The following is a 20,281-nucleotide window of genomic DNA, read 5'->3' on the forward strand; positions in this document are numbered from 1 at the left end:
CTGCATTTGGTGAGGTGTTGATAGGTCTACAAGGGCCAAGTTCAAGGCTTTGATTAAGCAAATGCAACTCTACTCTCCTAGCAGAACTGCACTTGCCCATCGGAGGTCTGATTCTGACCCAAGATCTTTGTACACCATGGTTATGTTGCTTTCTTTGCATAATTTTACAGTGCTGAAAGATCTCTGAACAAACGTATTTTATAAAAGGGAATAGAAATACATACGGGGTATGACTGCAGGCTTGCAAACAGCAGAAATACCTGAAAACCCCTCTGTTCTGCTATTGATCCAAAGGAGTGCTGGAAACATTACTATGGCAACAATTCTTACCCAGTGGAAGAAGCATACCATTATCTCTGCATAGGAACAAAACAAGAGGAGGCGTTTTTCAGAACTATTGCCCACCTCCCCTTGACCACTACAAATGTGCTGACCTTCTGGCACGGGCTCCTGCTGCAGGAGCTTTCAATGAGATATGACTTACAGAATTATTTATTGGCCCATGTACAGAGAGTAAAGAAATTCTATTGACCAAGAGAGTCCTGTCGCAGAAAACAGCACCGCATGGAACTCCTGTTTTCTGAGTATCAAACATCTTCCTTACCTCGTTAACAACCTGGGTTATCGGTGTGAATAAAAGAGATAAGGCTCCTCTGGCTTACTCTTAAATGTTGTCTATGTCATTTGGCTGCACAACACTTGAACCTTTCGTAAGTACAGTTATTAACTCAGAAAACTACTGAGCAATCTAATCTGGTCATGTTCTTACTAAGAATGAGTTCAGGCTAAAGTATAAGTCTGTTGGTGTTGCGGTAATGGTGTCATTTGGTCTATTAATTAGCAACTATACTAAAAAATTCAGCAAGAAACCATTTTGCATTATATGGCTAGGTTAAATGTCCACATCCCATATAGCCTGAAGGCAGAATCGAGAGCTAATCGTATTCCAGGTGTTGGTAACACTTAAGAAGCTCTGTCTGCTGCTCCGAGCTGCATCTTTCATCCCCAGCTTCACATATGGATAATTCTAAGGAGTACTGTGACCCTGCTCACCGTTCCTAACCCTGGGGAGGGGAGTGATACTGGCTACAAGTCCAGGCAGACTGTTCTTCCTGTAAATGGCTGAAGAAAACAATTGCGTGGGAGATGGTGCCAAGCGAGGAGAGAAAAGGAGCAGCCTGGAAGAAAGCTTTCAAATACACACTCCCACTGCAGAAACACTTTATGGCTGTCCTGAGGCTGGGGAGGAGAACAAGCAGCTGCAAGCTCTTTCCAAGCTGTTTGTTTGCCAGTCTTCTCTCTGGGCAGGCTGTGGTACAGCCAGCTGTGAGAGCAACACAACTAGGTGGAACAGCTCTGCCCACTTGGGAACTCACTACTGCTCCACAGAGCCACTTAACAGCATGAGCGAAGTGGGTATTACCCATTGCTATTAGTATTGTTATCCCCCTTTTTTAAAAAAAACAGAAAAATAAGACAGGTCAGAAAAAAAAATGAGAGAGCGCCTGGGCAGAAAATAGACTGTAGAAAGAGACCAAGACTCACACCAAGTATGTAAAGTACAAGGAAGGAATGGAAATGACATTGCTGCTAACTAATAATGTTGAGAAAATACACTAAATGCCATCCAGCTGTTTACTAGGTCCCTGCCTAAAAAGCTGAGTCCCTGCTTGTTCTGTAGAGATGGTAAAGATCCATTTCTTCTCGAGAAGTATATAGCCCTGCTGTTCCTGGACATTATTCATCTTTCCTTCATGGAAAACGTCTTCTGCAACCCCTCACAAGCAGCCACAGTGGCACAGAATATATGTGCATCTGTGTGCATATACGGGTATATATTATATGTGCATACACACAGACAGGAAAGTGTGTTGAAGACGTATCCATGAAAGAAAGACTAGAATACACACTTGGATTTAACCTGTTTGGTCAATCATTTTCCCTTCCCTAGAGACAGCTGGTTTTACTCAATATTGACTTTTTTTCTAGTTCTAGATGACTTTGGGTCCTGAAGATATAGAAATAGGAGCTATTATTAAGGATATTATTATCATTTTGACAACATCTACTTTTGACAGCTTCATGAACTTTATTGAATAAACAATGGTTCATTACCCACCAAGTAGTATTTTCCCACTTCTCCTGCTTTCCCCGCCTTCAACATCTGACATCCTCCCAAGTATTTTATAAAAATAATAATCTCTCTTCTAGCCTTTAGGGAAGTCGCTTGATCAGTTCCAGGAATTTTCTTCTATATTTGCTGTTGCACATGTGAGAGCAGGTGTCGTGGGAAGAAATTATTAAGGAAAGGCTAAGTCAAAGAGATAAGATAGACGGGTAGTCTCAAATGCAGGGAAAGCTCTGTTCATTTTCAGCCCCCATGAAAGCAAATCTCACACAGCCCAGGTCCAGCTCTGCACTGTTTGTGTTCTTTGTTCTGGAGAAATGCAATTGCTGATGGAAACCATGCTCACAGAGGAGGAAGTTCTCACCCAGATAGCTTGGGACATCTGCAGAGGCTTTCTGAACATCAAAGCGGTGACAATAACAGGGATTCTGTGTAAAATGTGGGGTGAATCCCTCGCAAACACTGGTTTTGGGGGGTGGGGATGCTCATTTCAACCAGACTCTGTATCCTCTACCATGCTGGCCTGGTGTTCCGCTCACAGTCAGAACTGGTGTCCGACGTGCCCATCGTACACGATCGCCCATTTCCCACTCCAAACACGGGTGCGTTTACTTCCGTTTGCACAGCCCCCCTCTGCACAGGGCTCTGGCACATGGCGGGCTGAAAGGGTACCCTGGAAAACCAAAAATGGTATTTTAAGAGTCAGCCAGAAATATTTGAAATCTAAATATGCCTTTTCCGGACTTCGGAGAAGCAAAAGACTTAGCTGCAAATGTTATTATTGAGGACCATCTCTAGCGGGTAGCCACAAAGTCTGGGTGCCCCAAACTTCGCCACCCATTTTATTAGAGAAGGGTGGGGGTTTGCCCTGCGGCGTGCGAACGCCCTATTCCCGTCACCGCCGACGGCAAACGAAGCGGCCGCGAAGCGCTCCCGCTCCGGCTGCCCGCTCCATCCCGGGACCGCGGGCACGGCAGCCCGCAGGCGGGCGCCCCGCGGGGGCCGGGCCCGGGCCCGGGCCCGTTCCCGTTGTGACGCGGCCGGCGCTGCCGGGCGGCGCGGCGGGCCCGGAGCGCGGCACGCGGCGGTATGGCGGGTCGCCTAGCCCTGCTCCTCTCTCTGCTCCTGGCCCCGCCGGCGGCGGGGGCCGTGCAGCGCAGCAGCCCGGAGGCGGTGGAGGCCCTGGATGAGGCGGCCGAGGGTCGGTGTGGGTGCCCTGGGCGGGCGGGGGGGGCGTCGAGGTCCTTCCCCGGGAGGTGCGGGCGCAGGCATCCCCTCAGCCCGGCCGGCCGGCAGCTCGGCGGCTCCCCTTAGGCCTGCTCCCTCGGGTGCTTCCGCCGGGGTGGAGCTTGCCACTGCCCGCCCGACTTCCTTCTCTGGAGGCAGGGGTGCGCGGCCGGGGTGCAGGGAGACCAAGTTTCGTGTGGAAGGGCAGATACTGGCGGGGCTGCCCGTGCCGTCTGAGCAAGGCTTCATCACCGCCAGGATGTGCCGACCTCCTCTCGGTGTCCGATGCAGGCCGTGGGAAGCTGTCGGAGCGTATTCAGTGCTTTATTCAGCCCTGCAGCATCCCAGGGGCCCTTCTGAAGGGAGGAGGCCGAGAAGGTGGGGAAAGCTTCAGATCTCCTCGTCACTCCGGTAGCTGAAAGTGTGGGCTACGGAGAGTTGAATACGTGCAACCCCCCTCTGTCATCGAGCCAGGAACCGCACAGGTTCACAGCTGAGGTGTCCCTCAAGCGCGAAGCCAGTTGCCCATGAAAAGATGTCCGTCTTGGGAAACCTGCATCCCCTTCACTAGGCCTTGTGGTGTCACTTTGGGGATGGAGCAATGCTGCTCCCCCTCCCCTCTGCTCTTTGACCTCCAGGACCCCATATGTTCTTACAGGCACCATACTTGGTGAGAACAGGATGCCCAGCTCAAGAGTGAGCGAGTTCCCCTTCGGTTCACAACCATGACTTTGAGTGCTTCTTCATTGACATTTTTAGTAGGACTTCTGTGGGCTTTTTAAGTGTTTATCAAATTATTCTGCATGTATGCTGTGATATGGCTTGTAATTAAAATGGTGTATAATGGCAAAGATTTCTGTTCTACATAGGTTTTACAAGCCTTCCAAATGCAGAGAGGAATACAGACTGCCCTTGCTGTGCTGGTACTAATTGCAGCCCCCTGACAAGAATGTAAATGCAGTTCCTTAGCACATTCTTATCTCAGCATGTGTGGGATTTACATATATAACTCCGATTAATGCTAATGGCAGCTGTATACATAATTCTTTTTAGATCGGGCTGACATAATATTTTTATCTGAACCTGATGCAACTGGAACCAGCCATCTTATATAAGTAGAAAGATCTGTAGTTTCTTACCAGAAGCTTTCTTAAAATTTTGGTTCATTTAAAATGTGTGGAGGAAATGCAAGTATCAATTGCAAGAAGCAATACCAAACTTTGTATTGTGATATTGGCATGGAAGGTTCGTAACATTCATATAAAAAGTGTTACGTTATCCAGAGGATTATCCATTAATCTGATCTTGTTTCCCTTAAAGGTTCTTTTTGTTGCCTTTTTTAAAAATTTCATTAAATCAGAAATCAGATTGGTGATTCCTGATTAACTTGTTAATTTAGAACCCCTCAGCTTTTAACATCTAGACATGTTTAAAGCTTTATTTGGAGTACTACTACTTAGAAATTAGAAAATACAGTATCTTTTTTATTTAGAGCTATAGCCTATCATCATTATGACTCTCTGACAAATGAGTCATGTTGCGCATTATGGTGCTCCTGAAGCCGGGAGCACCCTGAAAGGATATCATGATTGATATCTTCACCTCTAACTAGGAGAAGTGTGCTTTCACTGGTTAGCAAAGTCCCTCAACCTTCTATTAGTAATATCTGCAGTTTTGTGTCTCTTCTTGTTTCTAAAGCTTTTTCTTGGTTTGTTGTTTTTTTTTTTTTTTAAGTTTGTGGCTGGATGGCAAGTGGCAGCTTCTCCTTTCAGATATGATGAGACCCTGCTGTGGCTACACTCAGCTTGTCACCTCAAGGTTGAATTACAGTAATGCCTACTTTCAGGGTAGAGGTTTGGGGCTTACCGTAAGCTGATAGGAATTGTCATAAATCTATTGAGTTGAGAATTTACATCATCTGAATCTGTCTTAGCCCTCCCTCTCATTAATTTTTCCATGTTTACATTTATTCTGCACAAGTGAACAAGCGCAACTCACATTGTACCAAGTTGAAAACAGGTATTTTTAAGCAGGACTGTATTTAGATTGTAGACGAGATCCTTAAGTTCTCCTCCCCCTCTCTGCTGTGCTGCGGTAGTTGTTGTTAGACAAGACTGTTGAATGACTGCCCCATTAATTTAAAAGAAGCTAAGAGATGTCTGTGGTGGGGACCATCTTCTAAAGAAGTTGTTATTTTTTAAGGCTCATTAGAGACAGAGTTTGAGGATACACTAGCTGTTTTAAAGGTTGTCTCTCTTTTCATAGGATCTTAGTCTTATAATTTTTTTCTTATGTTTTGTCTAAGGTTGGATTTTTTATCATTCAGCTGGATAGTTAAACTATTGTTTAAGGTTTGTTGTGCATACATTAGAAGACCGTTCTGACGAGTACAGCTTATATGCTGAAGTAAATGTCAAAACCATAGAGACAGAGATAACAGAAGAATAAGATGTTGACGGCTCATTTATAATGTTGAGGAAAAGAGTTCAGTATCAGTATATCATTGTGGAGAACGCACCGTGCTGCTGTAGTGTAAATCCTTTACAGTGGAGGAATAAAGGTTTTATATTTGTATATCACTGACTGCAAGAGAAATGGATCTGTTCTCCTTTCCTGAGAAATTTGAAGTTTTAGGTAGTGTGTGAAAAATGTAAATGTTACTCGGAGATTTAGTAGCAAGAAGTGACACATAAACTTGCATTGCTGCACAGAAATAACATTTTGTAAACATAATCTTGAATATAAAAAGCTGAGAGACAGTGAAAGCAAACTTTACATTGGTAGGTATTTGTTATCAGAAAAAAATTATCTGAGTAGGTGGGACTGGCAGTGTAGACTTGTATAAACAGTCATAGTGACTTTCTTTTTGCACTTGACAAAGACCTATTTCTTATTTAATGAATAATTTCCAAAGGAGCTTCACTAAGTTTCTCTAGGGAACAGTTACTGTATCTCAATATCCTTATAAACAAACATTCAAATTGCATGCCATTAGGTATAAAATATATAATCCAGATTTGAATCCCAGATGGAGATGAGAACCTTTTGCTTTTGTACATTCTGTGAAACCCATTCTGCAACCTCAGAGTACCATTAAAAAATGGAAGGAACCCAATTACAGTGATTAAAACCCCAGTACCTCATTAAAATACTGTACCTGGTTGACTCATCTTTGTGCTGGCTGTCTAAGCCTGACCTTGAAGTGTGATGGGGAAAAAATCATGTGGGAAGGCGTATGTTAGCCAGAAGGAACAAAGAAATGAGTTAACTGAATATTGTTTAATGAAAATTTTTCTTAACTCTTTTCAGGGAAGACCTATAATTTGCATAGAACCTAGACACTGCCCTTGCCAGAGCATTCAGTAGGCTAATTTAACATCATGGGCTGGTTTATATGAAAAATACTGGGGTTTTTTCCTTTTTACAGAATCATCTTAAGGTTTAAACATGAATGCTGTTCACACTGGATTTTATGATAAATTTTTTATAAATTTCTTGTTTTTCTGGTTTGTTAGTGAAAGCAAAAATGTTGGCAAATTTCACATTTCAACTAAAAAGTAGTACAGATTTCAAGGAGTGAGTTTCCTGTTAATTGGGCATTTCCACACCTGTCATTGTATTAGAGATGTAACTTTAGGCTTTGTGTTCAGGTCTGAATGCCAGTGTGTCCACGGAAGTAGAATTTGGAGTATGCACAGTTACATGTGGTAAGTAGCAAAGCAGATGAATAAAACATATTGTCATTTAGTTTTGGAAAAAAAAAAGTGCTAACTGTAGCAATTTAGCAGTTGTAATTTGCTTGCCCTCGTTCACCTCTCATTGATTTCAATTGCCAATAACTATAATTAACAAAAACAATCAGGCTGATTGTCATTAGGAGTTTAGGTCAGATCTGTTGTTTTATTAATTTCACAGCCTGCAAGCTCCTATTTTAAACCAGTTCCCTATGTTTATTGGCACATGAGCTGCCTTCCCCAAAGTAACAATTTTCGCTATTTGTGAACATCTGTGAGATGTTCCGAAGATGAAAGATCTTCTGATGCTTCTCACAGATGTCTTCCCACATACAATATTGCCAAAAAATTGCTTGCCTGCGGTAGCCTGTTCTGTATTCCACATTTATACAATTTCTAAATTGTGCAATGGAGAGGAGAGGTATCATTCTGGAGTAGGAAGGGAGAGAGGAAATACGAGATGAGCCTTAAGAAGACATCTCTGTGTTTAGGGTGGTGATAGAAACTGCTGTGAGGTGGTAATTATATTGCTAAGGAAGCAGTCTTGAATCAGAAATGCTATTAATTTTTTTCTGAAAAAAATCAGCTTCTTATAAGATCACAGAAAAAAGAGACAAGTTTTTGCCCCCATTAGTCTGACGTTTTCTAGAGTATGCCGTTTCATTTTTTCCAGTCACATTTTCATATTTCCAATGATAGAACTTCCTTGATTCCCTTCTAGTTCCAATCTTAGGACATTATGGTTTTAGGAGATTTTGGTTTTTTCTACATACTTTAATATTTCTATTTCTTCTGCATTTCAAATCAGCTTATACATTCTGTATACTGATGCCATGTATATATCCCCATGCCCTTTAATAATCTCACTTGCTCTGATGCACATATCTTTTGGATACTAAGAAACTGCTCCTTAAGTCCCATCCCTCTAGCAGATGACTTGAATGTTCCTTGTTTTCAGGGAATTTCACTAAATTTTGTCTCAGTTTTGTCTTTGATCCCTCAGAGTTCATATAGTGGTGGGTTGACCTTGGCTGACTGCCAGGTGCCCACCAAGCCACTCTATCACTCCCCTCCTCCGGGGGACAGGGGGAGAAAATAAGATGCAAAACTCATAGGTCAAGATAAAGGCAGTTTAATAAAGAAGAGCAAAGGCCATGTACAGAAGCAGAGCAAAGAAGCCAAAAAATTTATTGTCTACTTCCCATCAGCACGTGATGTCCAGCCACTTCCTGAGAAGTAGGGCACCAGTATGTGTAGTGGTTGCTTTGGAATACAAATAATGCCTTAAAAACAAATGTCACCCTCCCCTTCTCCTTCCTCTTAGCTTTTACTGCTGAGCATGACGTCATATGGTATGGAATCTTTTGGTATGGTATGGAATCAAATATCCCTTTCGTCAGTTTGGGTCAGCTGTCCCAGCTGTGTCCCCTTCCAGCCTCTTGCCCACCCCCGGCCCAATGGGGGTGTGAAGAGACAGCCTTGATGCTGTGGGAGCACTGCTCAGCAGTAGCCAAAACATCGGTGTGTTATCAACACCCTTCTAGCTACAAGTACAAAGCACAACAGCACTGTAAGGGCTGCTATGGGGAAAATTCCTTCCTAGCCAGACCCAATACAAAATGTTTAATCCCTTTAATACTGAAAATTACTTAGTTTTACTGGAGAATCGGGAAAGGGAAGCTCTAACAAAAAAGAAAAAGGCATCATCTCATATCTGGCATCATTTCATATCTGGAGTTCAGATCATGCTTCTAGCCCAGGCTGGTCAATGCATGGCATTTTTGTCTGTTGAAAGGCTGGAAAGTGGCTTCTTGTTTCTTACAGTAAAGCTGTAAGTTCCTTCTCTCCTTCATATTCCTTCGTATTCCCTTGATTTATCTATCACTTCACTAGGCCTTTATATTTCTTGCTTTCTGAAATGACTCTGTTTTGTTTATTTTTTTCCCAGTAATGCTGTGGCTCAGATCCATTGCTCCTCTATTCATAGTCCAGGCTTACAGAGGCATTAAAGCATAATTAAAGCATATGTTAATGATGACTTGTCATACCTGCCTCAAATTTGCCTTAGTCTCTTTGTGGTTGAATTGTTTTGGCAACTCTTACCTCTAAATTTCTCTCATAACTGCTGGTTTTGTACTGCTAAATATTGGGTTCTTTGTGGATCATCCATCCTAATGTCCCTCCCTCCGCCAGTCTGATAATTTACATTTCTCTAGGGAGAATTTCATTTGGGTAATTTATTTTTACTGCATTGTGGCCAGTTTTCTGTTAGGTTAACTCATATGACTTGTTGACGTTAAGACTTCATTTGTTAGAGCATCTCAGTAGATTAATTTCATCAGCACTGGCAGCTACTAAAAAGAGGTGGGGAAAGGAAACAGGAATGAAAGAAAATGCTGTCCAAAAGGAAGAGGCAGAGGAGTACCAAAAGAACTTGCAGATCCAATTAAAAGAGCTTTTTTTCATCAAGCCTTTGAGTGTGGTATACTTCCCAAATTTTAATATTCCTGTAGTTAAGACATGGTGAGATTTTTCCTGATGAATGTGACTACATTTAGCCCAGCACCCAGATTTTATCAAGCCAGCCTTTTGGGTTTTCATAGGTTTCCTGTCTTTTTTGTTAGCTAAAAAAACTACATGGCACTGAAGAAAGAGGAATACCTTTAATAAAAGTGTCAGTTCACTGCCATCCATGAGGTGAGACATTCTCTGGAGTGGAGAACAATCCTCATTTTGTGTCATTTTCAGTAAGTGGTGTTGTCTCTCTCTGTCACTTGAAGTACTGTTTCACCAGTTACACGACATCTCTGAAACATTCTGAAATCCACTGGTTTATTTAATGGACATTTAAGGAAGGCAGATACATCATGAATGCAATATTAAAACCAATTTCCTATTTATTACTCTACTGCAAAGTGGGGTTTAAGTCTTCTCTTCCCATGCCTATTAGTAAACAAAATGCTTCTGGAAAAATGGCAAAACCTTCAGTGTTTTCTGGGCCTAAACATATTATTCCTGCCTCCCCCACAAGCGATGTCATTCCAATGAACTGTGTACACACTGTTTGGCAAAAACAATTATAGCACTTGTTTTGAATTTGTTCACAATTGTTAAAATGAGGATGTCCCCATTGAAATCCTGATAGTGAGACTGAACATTTGTTTTGCTTCCTTGAACATTGTACAGGAATTTTCATTAACTTTACATATTTGTGATAGGTTATCTCCTATTCTTTGTCTTCAGGAGGACCTTCCAACTTGCAGGTGGAGTCCTGGTGGTCAACACTTGATTTCACCTGTTTCTCACGAGGAGCCCTGTGTTACTGACCACTAGCCTCCCTGCTTGTGGGCTTCATTTTGGGGGATGTTAGTGGTATTCTTGTATCACTTATTGTTGGTCACTGTTAGGTAACTTAAGACCCCTCAATCATAGTGCCAGGAGGTTTTTAGTGCCTTCAGTTTCTGTTGACCTTGGTGGGAGTTGAAGACAGAAAGTCACAAGAGTGGAGGCAGACTGAGTTGGCAGTCTGTACAAGATTCTCTGTGCCATCTGATTTGAGCATTTAAAGGTCAGGAGCGTAAATGATTTTATGTTTAAAATGAATTAACTGTTTTGTAGAACATATACTAGTTTCATTTCCAATTCTTTTTCTGTAAAAAAAGTTTTGAATTAATTTTGAACTCTTTTTCTGGCAGATGATGATTCTAAGAATCTGGCTCCCTATGGTGCAGAGTCTGACAGAAGTAGATGTTGTCTTGAAATCTTAGATACCAATATGAAATAGTTTTAGCAGGCACTCTGAGAAGATCTGTTTTGCCTGGTATTTGGTAGATACATCATATTAACATCCAGGATAAAGAAAGAGAAAGCAAAAACAGAATATGAAGGAAATGAAGAAATGCAGAGTGAAAGATATTTTTTTTTTTTTCCTTAAAAGGGATTGGCATTCGAGAAGTTCTGTTAACCAGTGGATGCCCTGGGAGTGAAGCAAAATGTATTATCCGTGTGGAGGAATGCCGGGGGCCAGTGGACTGTGGATGTAAGTGGAACACTGTGATACGATAATCTAGAGCAAGTGAGTTGATTCAAAGGAAACAGCCTTGATCTCTGTGAGTGTGGTGGAAGTGGAATGAAGTGATTGCATTCCACCCTCCAATCACCCTGCTAAGCAATCCAGTAATGTTTCAGATCTCATTTCTGTACTGATGTGTGCTTGATTTCGAGTCCTGTAAAACACTGTTTTCCTGCTATGTGCTTCATTCCAGACATTAGACCACGCAAAAAGTATTTGAAATAATTTTAAGGATTTAAAAGGATAATTTCCAAGTAACATTTCGTGGTTTGAAGAATTATGAATTTTGTGATCTATATAGAGATGTTTATGTTTAAGTTGATGATATACCTGTTAAAAATTCCTCCTGTAGGGGGAATACCAATCTCTGAGGGCGTTGCCTGCGTGAAGATGTCTTGTATTTATATACCTCCTGAAAATCGATTTAAATACGTATGGAAGATGTTAATTCCAAACAAGGTGAGTAATTGAACTCCACTTTGTGCAGAAATATTGCATGCTGCATGTATTTACCCTGTGCTCCATCTGAGTTGTACAGACTTCTAGGCAGATTATTTCCTTTGCCGTCATAATACAAATAAGCCCTGATTTCTCACTGATGAGTCGGTAATACAAGGACTTACATGGCTTCGCTCCTTTATGCAGTTTCAATTTCCTGTTTATGTGAGGGAAACAATAATTTTAGAGAGTAATGTTTACTGTTATTCCAGAAAAATTGGGCATAGTGGCTGGTGAGTGAATACATGTCAGCAAGTCACAACCACGTTGCCCTTACCAGTTGTTCAAGTAGGGGGTGCTGAAGAGATGGGAGGAATTTTCCCATCAGGGACCAAGAGGTCCTGACAGGTTGAAAGCTGTTGGAGTAGAATAGGCACTTTTCTGTGCATATGACACAACGCAACTTGTCTTTGCAGATCTATTTGAAAAAATACAACCTCCTTTTTTTCTTTTCTTTTTTATATGGCTAGACAGCACACATTCTTCCCAATGATTCAGCTATTATGGAAGTTTGCAGAGATACCCATTCCGTTACCTTCCAGTGTGAAACTCAAGAAAATGGAAATATAATTGCCTCTGTAAAATACACGGTCTACGCAACAACTGGTGAGCTCATATTGACGCTTACAGTCTTCTAGTGGTACGGCCTTGGGTTTTTTATGTAGTACTCAATCTTCTTAAGATTGCGTGTCACCAGTAGTATATAGGCAGGAGCTTGTGCGCTGTGGTAATGACTGTCATGAAATGCAGGCCAGTAAAAGAGACATATAAAAGAAAATGACAGAATAAGAATGAAGAGGTTCCTTGTGGTAGGAATGAATATTTTCTTTATCCTTTGTAAAAATTCAAGCTAAAATAAGGAAGTTTTCCTATTACCTGGTTATTTTTCTACTGTACCCAGATTGGTTAACATAGACTTCTTTTTGTCTCATTAGCCTCATAGCACCAGCAGCACAGGTTCTGCAGTTAAGTCTCCTTTCCAGTTCAATACTGAAGCCAGAAAACAACCTTTTGGAGTTTTTCTTTTAATGGCCATCTGGAATTTGCTTACACACAATGGATTTAGCGAAGTTTAATATTAAAAAGAATACATCATAAAGCAGTTCCCCAGGACTATCTTTCTCACCTCCTCTGCTAATGGGATTTTTGCTGACTTCATCAGGAAAGCTAGCAGTGTGCTGATTTTCTCAAACCATAAGAACAGCCATGCAGAAACTTGATCTTTTCTAATCAGAGCAAGGGTGAAAGTGCTCATAGGAGTCTAAAGTTTTTAATGAAATAATGTAGATTCAGGTCTTATGCAAAATTATGGTAGACTAGACGTGAAGAAATCCTTGGAGATACCCCTCTCCATGTTTCTCCCCTCCACGTTGTTTACCTAGGGAAAACTGTCTGGCCTGGGAACCCTGCTTTTTCCTCTTCTCTCTTCAGTAAGATCGGCTGTTTCCTGTATCTCTATTGAGGTCCTTTCTGCCATTGCACAGTAACATGCAATTTGTTTATTCATTTCCTAAATCCATCTGGCAGTCACAAAACACGCAAAGCTTTTTTTTTTTCCCTTCTTCCACTATTCATTCTCCACATGCCTTTTTGTACAGAGGAAGCTTTGTTTTTGAGACCTGAATTAGCAGAGCACATAATCTTTTTAGGCTTAAGCATGCAAGTGGTCCCATTGACTTGAGTCAATGAGTCATCAATAGGACGACTCACTCACTTGTATTTAAGCTGTGACTGAGTAGTCTTGGTGAAAAGTGGTCAGATGAAACCCGCCCAACAGACATATCCACTGAGAACTTCTTACAAGAACTGAGACTTAATGGTTCAGGAAATATTTATGACTATACAGAAATTTGAAGGCAACAAACTCTAAGGCTTATTAAGTAGTTTAAAAGGAGTGGGTGGTTGTGCTTAGTGCCAGATCAGCATCCTTTGGCTTTCTACAGAGGTGTTTCTAGGTTTTGCTTCCATGGGAGTGACATTATTTGGACTTTAGAAATTGTTAACTGTTAATTAGGTACATAGAAGAAGTTACCAGCTGAAGTTTCAGTTGAGAACGTAGCATGACTTTCATCATACAGATTTAGTTTTTCTCTCCGTGGATAGTCAGCCGTCCAGCCAGATCAGAAGACCGCATTTATGTTTCCAACAGGATCAGGAAGAAATGAGAAAGATCCTTCTGACAGCATCAGTGAATGCAGCAAGACTCCTTGTGTTTGAATGTAAATTTTCTTAGCTGCTGCCTTGTGTTTTGCAGACTGCTGTGCTCTCTGAGAGCATGTCTTGCTGTGTTGTTCAGACTCTGGAAAGGGGTAATGTTTCTGCCCATGGTACAATGCTGCCTTTCCCAGTTCCTCATTAAATGACTTCTTGAAATGAGGATTGGGGAATTTGAGACTTAAGTTTATCATCTCTGTCAAGCAAGATGGTTTCTCTACCTACTCCAGAAAATTCTTTCAGTTGAGTGACTATCTTTTTCTTTGCCATTCATCTGTCTGTCTCCAAGCTGAAATGTAAAGAAGGGCAAAATTGCAAAATCAGTATCAGAAATAGGACAAAAATCTCCTTTTTCAGGTAATCTACAGGACTGAACCGTATTTTTTCCAGCATCCAAAACTGGCCACCGAGATTTCTAGTCCGCATCAGTTGGGCAGGTGTGGTGGGCTGATGCCGGCTGGCTGCCAGCTCCCACCCGGGGGGAGTAGGTTGGAGCTGGCTGGAACCATCTGCGTCTGGCACCAGGCAGTCCCCGCAGCCCCTCAGTGCCTGTGCACCGGTGCACCTGGTACAACGGGCCAAACTGTCTGTGGGGAGAGGGTCTCATATCGATCTGGGGAGGTGTATTGGAACCAGCTGAAAGGGCAAATCAGTTTTAGTCAGGAAAAGAGCAGGTCCTCCCTATTGCCTCCTAAATTACCTTTTTTTTTTAAATCCAACTGAGGCAATTCTGACCCCACTTGCAGTCCTGTGTCCAGGTCTGGAGCCCTCAGCACAGGAGAGACATGGACTTGTTGGAGTGAGTCCAGAGGAGGGACACGAAAATGATCAGAGGGATGGAACACCTCTCCGCTGAGGACAGGCTGAGAGAGTTGGGGTTGTTCAGCCTGGAGAAGAGAAGGGTCTGGGGAGACCTTATTGCAACCTCCCAGTACTAACAAGGGGCTTCTAAGAAAGATGGGGACAGACTTTTTAGCAGACCCCATTGTGGTAGGACATGGGGTAATGGTTTTAAACTGAAAGAGGGTAGGTTTAGACTAGGTCTAAAGAAGAAATTTTTCTGAATGAGGGTGGTGAAACACTGTCACAGGTTGCCCAGAGAGGTAGCAAATGCCCCATCCCTGGAAACATTCCAGGTCAGGTTTGATGGGGCTCTGAGCAACCTGATCTAGTTGAAGATGTCCCTGCTGATTGCAGGGAGGTGGGACTAGATGAGCATTAAGGTCCCTTCCAACCCATACTATTCTATGATTCTATGATCTCTGTGCCTCACTCAAGTAAATAAGCTTAAGTTTGTATATTTTGTCTTCCTCATGACCTAGATCACTCCGCTCACTATTTCACAGAGATACATTTCTTCATGCCAGAGCTACATGTTGGGGCAGGGGAAGTGGAAATGGCTGGCCTTTCTTGTTGGCACTTTCCTAGAGAGAAAGCCTTGAAGTTATCAACAGAGCTAAAAATTATCAATGCAGGCAATATGGGCAAATGTGTTTGCTTTTGTCTCATCCTTCCTCATCTTTCTAGCACTCTGATGTTTTACCCATGTGAGCAGCAGTGGCCAGATTCAGCAACACCATATGCAAGCTTGGCCCCAAAGCCACCACTTGAAAATACATAACGTGACACTTTCTGCTTCAGATTTTGAGGCGTGTGAGGTGGGAGGAAGAGAAGACATGTTGCAAAAGGGCAGGTAAAGCCTCACAAGAATTTGTGTGCATTTGCCATGTGGCAAAACTTTGTGTGAGTTAATTTTAAATCTATGCACGGAGAACTTCCATGTGTTCTTTACTAGTGATCACTGCGCTTCTCAGTGACGTTTTGATGAACAATCGTAATGACCTTTTTGCATTTGTGAGTGGTCTTCAGTAATTTGGCTCTTCCTTTTCTTTTCAGAATTGTTCAGACCTATGGGTTCTCTTTGTCTTTTGTAGGAAGAGAAACATGATGAAAAAAAAAGAAGTATTTTATCTTCATCAAAGAGTATTGGGATCCCTGCAAGGAAAATCCCATCTTTTAATAACTGACATCTCTGTTGTTCTTACTGTATCACTGCCCTGAAACACTGAAGGATGTTGTTTCACACTTCAGCCAATTGTGGTGTTTGGTGTTTTGTGAAGACTTTGGACCTGGAAGGCAGTTTATTCATATTTACTAATAATAGTCCTGCGAGAAGGGAGGACTCTGCAGCGGAGGAATGTGAGAGCAGAGAACCATCCTCATTAGGATGCTATGTGAAGGGTGTCAGCCTGCTGAGATCCCAGCTGTGCTCCAACCTCCACACTTCTCATGAGCGAGAGAGTGAGTTGCGGGGCGTGTCTAGTGGCACTTCTGTGGGGAAGATGGAGGCAATAGCGTTTCTGTGTCTCAGAGGCCATTCTAGCCCCCATCTCTCTTCAGTTCATTTCCTGCTGATGACTTCAGTGCCAGAGCTTCCTTGAGAGAGAAAAGTCACATCTCTCTAACCAGCTACCGTACAAACATGTAATCAGCATGGCCATGTTGTCCTTGCATTTGCACAGAAATGAAATGGGGAATCCCAGTAGCCAAGATTAACAGCTTGGATCTCCTCTGTGTGTATGTAATCCTGCTCTCCCATTAGCATATATCCATCCATTTTTAATACACAGAAAAAGGCTTATACATAATCTAGAAGGGAAACAAAAAAGCTACACATCACCATTATATTAAGGGAAAAAAACCCACAACAGTCTGCAGAAGCAAAATCTCACTCCTGTCTGCCAAACTGATACATACTTTCTGGATGGAAAATACTGGTGGAAAGAACTCCTGTTGGCTGCTGGACCATGTAAACAATTGGTTGAGCGTCTGCTTGAGATGGAGCACTGCTGTACAGTCAACATTGTGGTCTAGGAGGAACTCCAGCTCAATGAAAAACACAGGGGAAGAGGAGGATGAAGAGGAACAGTGCTGCTGGCAGAAATCATGGGTTTCCGTTGGACAGAAATGGTGCTGAAAAAGCAGGTGTTCCACTTTCTTGATGTATATGATTTACATTATTATGAACCTGTTTCTTATTGAAGAAATGAGTGAATAGAATGCAGAGGCAGAATTTGTATTGCTGGTATTTTCTGGAGGGAAGTGCTAGCAGTGGCAACAGATGCTTCTGAATGTATTTGGATTTAAACATATTAAAGGGCAGGGGGTTCCATGAAGGCAGAGGACTGTCCAGAGATGCACCACACTGCATAGAAAACAAAACAACTTTGTTAAACTGTGGTATACAATGCAAATATAGTTGCTAGGCCACACCACAGCAGAGTATGTGCTGCTATCCTGCTCTGGTGCTTGGTGTGAGGGAGGTATGTGATGTATCTCTTTCGGCCCAAATAAGAAAGCAGTTACTTTCTAAGGTCCTATTGTTCTGATGCTACAAAGAAGGTAAAAAAGCTGTCAAGCTTCTTAGCAGCTGGTAGTGGCCATACAGATGACACTTTTGGTTTCCTTCAATCCAGCCTGTTGTCCCCCCATTGGCATAGCAGATAGGGACTGGGGTTGAAGGGGTGTGCAGTGTTTGGACCACCTAAGCTGTGAGAAAGGCTTCTGTGAGCCATGACCAGCATACTCTGGGGTTTCTGCCACAGGGCTGGCCTCAAAGCTAAATACTAAATCTGAGCATTCCTTCTTTTCCTTCCTTCCTGCCTTGTTCGGACTTGCACAAGTAGATGGATCTTCATAGTTTAGCTCCAACAGTGCCTACAATCTAACTGCAGTACCCTGTACCCTTGCATTTCATTTAAAGTGCATGCCTTTTTTAATTAAGATGAATATAAATAATCAAGAGGTAAAGTGAGAATGCCAGGCTTTTACCAAAAGGGTTGGAGACAATCTGCATGAAACTATCAGGTGTGTTACCAGTCTCTTTTTTGTTTGTAGAACCCTGGGAAATTTCCAGTGGAGATGCACACAATTTTAGGAACTTTTTACAATGTAATTGTAGAGGTTGTATGATAGTGATTTTCTTCATCATCCTTTATAGTGAAGTAGTCCACAGACTGACAGTGGGCTATAGACTCCAACTTGGAAGTGATTGAAAGAGGCTTGGCTTGCTTAAAAAATAAATTGTTCTTCCTCTTTTTACTAACCTAAGAGGACTTTTTAAAAAAGTTGGTGTAAATACATCTTTGTAACCATAACTGTAAGCTGAAGATGTTTTTAAGGCATATTCTGGCTGTGGCAAAACTCTCACTGACTAACTGGGAGTGTTGCCTGGACTTCAGCCATGCAGTCAGGGGCTTAAAAGTGCACCTGATGTGAATCAGTCTTTGCTCATCATAAACCAGGTTATTGGGAAGCTGCTTTTCTGTCTGCTTCCTGCCTGCATTTTAAACATGTGTATTTACTTGGAAGGCATCCCCTCTGTATTATCAGGCTGTCTCTTGGGCAGTTCTGGTTCTTGACTATTGGAAAAACTTCTTGCCTGGGAAGAAAACTTGAGTAGATTAGCAGTGGATAACATAAAACTTGCTTTTCTCTTCAGTAGGCTTCTGTAATAGCCTGTAAACAGAGGTATTCTTAGAGCTCTAAATTTACATCTTGCCAAGGGGAAAATATATTACATTAATGAAATTGCAAAATCAAAGATAATTTTCATTAACCTCCATGCCCCACAGCTGCATGTAATTCTAAAAAGACACGGTCCAGTCAGGGAAGTGAATTAGGCTAGAAGCAGTTAGCTCTATACTGTATGGAAACCCCGGTATTCAGACTTACTACATATGATATTCTCAGCCAGTTCACCGTTCTTGCCTGTCCTGTATCTTGCAGAAATATCAGGAGAATCCTATACATGAGCTGTGGTTTAAGAATATCAGAATGAAAATTCTGTGATGCAGGAGAATGAAACTCAAATGATGCGATGGAAGAGTTTCTTAGATAATACAGCGGTGAGAGTGGCACAGGACCTTATACAGAAGTAGAAATGAAATAGAAATAGAAATAGAAATAATAGAAATAGAAATAGAAATAGAAATAGAAATAGAAATAGAAATAGAAATAGAAATAGAAATAGAAATAGAAATAGAAATAGAAATAGAAATAGAAATAGAAATAGAAATAGAAATAGAAATAGAAATAGAAGTGGTTTTTCCTGCAGTCATTCTGCTACACAGAATTCCTACCAGGGTGAACATGAATTTTGCATACCAGTCAGCAACGAGATAGCACCTTATAGTTTTAGAAACTATATGAGGCAAAATGAAAGAGAAATTAGGGTTGGCTTGTGTAAAATTGTCAAAGCTGACAGGATCTGGGAAGATGCTTGACAGTTCATTGATTTGATTGAATGTGGCTGAACAAATAAGGTCAATTAAATTTCAGAAGAAGGTGACTGGGTTTGGTTTCCAGACATTTCTTTATCCAGTGTCAGAAAGCAGATGGGGGAAGTTGATTGACCATCTTCAGCATTTTCCACTCTTCCTGCGTTGTTTGTTAGAGTCAACTCCCAACTGGTACGTCTGGTCTTAGAGAAGCAGCCCAAGTAATGGCAGGGCCCTCAGTTTCCTTAGGTGAGTGGTTGAACAGGCTGCGGCATTACAAAGTGCATTTTTACATGATGTCCTTGCTACATTTTTCACTTCTCAGCTTCATGCAGCTGCTCCTTGCTGTGTGTTTCTGGGCCATGCAGAAAAACTCCTTTCCATGCTCATTGGTTCTTTGCTTTAAATAAAGGCTTTGCAGACCTGGATAGAGTCAGGGAACTGAAAAGCAGCACTTAAGTCATTGAATCCAATCTTTTGTTAGGCTACTCTCTTTTGGCTTCATTATTATCATTATTATTGCAGCAATTACCATTGTTAGAATTCTTCTGTAGCACAGTGGTACCTTGGTGCCTCAGCCCTGGGTGATGGAGCAGCTGGTACCAGGCACAGAACAAAGAAGTCCCCCTGCCTCGAGCGGCAGCCAGCCTGTGGAAATACGGCTGCCGTTATCGTTCACGTATCTTACATGGATGTGTGTTGAAACCTTACATTAAAGCATTTCTTAAAGCAAAAGTATAGTTATATTAGTCATTCTTAACATGTACCAAATAGATACTTTTCCTTCTTTTTAATTTTTTCCTTGTCTTTAGGAATTGCAGTTCATTGTGTTTCGCAGCTGTGAAGTGACATGTACCCCACTCCACGTGCCTTGATCTCCATTTCTTTGCATCTTCCTTGGTTAGATATGCCTTTGCAAAGAAGGTATAAAATGTTATTATTCTAACTCTTGCTGATGCAGGAGAGGCCTGAAGGTTGTAAAAGATGTCAGATACTAAATAATCAAGTCTTGCTCCTTTTCAGTCCTGTTCATCAGATTAAATGTCTGAGTCATTTGAAAATTTGAACATAATAATGACCGTATATTTCCTTTCTTCAGAAATGCAAGCAAAAAAATCAAAGACAATAG

The 20,281-nt window shown here is 41.8% G+C and overlaps 1 protein-coding gene across 1 annotated transcript; it reads left to right on the forward strand.

The window, feature by feature from the left end:
* Positions 1 to 3,217: 3,217 nt before the first annotated feature.
* Positions 3,218 to 12,309, forward strand: SPACA1 (sperm acrosome associated 1; the record flags this gene model as incomplete). Its single annotated transcript, XM_081998516.1, has 5 exons — positions 3,218 to 3,329; positions 7,006 to 7,062; positions 11,027 to 11,128; positions 11,514 to 11,620; positions 12,130 to 12,309. The coding sequence occupies 5 exons, from the start codon at positions 3,218 to 3,220 to the stop codon at positions 12,295 to 12,297; spliced, it is 546 nt and encodes a 181-aa protein (XP_081854642.1). The 3' UTR covers positions 12,298 to 12,309.
* Between the last annotated feature and the right edge of the window lie 7,972 nt (positions 12,310 to 20,281).

This window comes from Phaethon aethereus (assembly GCF_964289735.1).
Source record: "Phaethon aethereus genome assembly, chromosome: 3".
NCBI lineage: Eukaryota > Metazoa > Chordata > Aves > Phaethontiformes > Phaethontidae > Phaethon > Phaethon aethereus.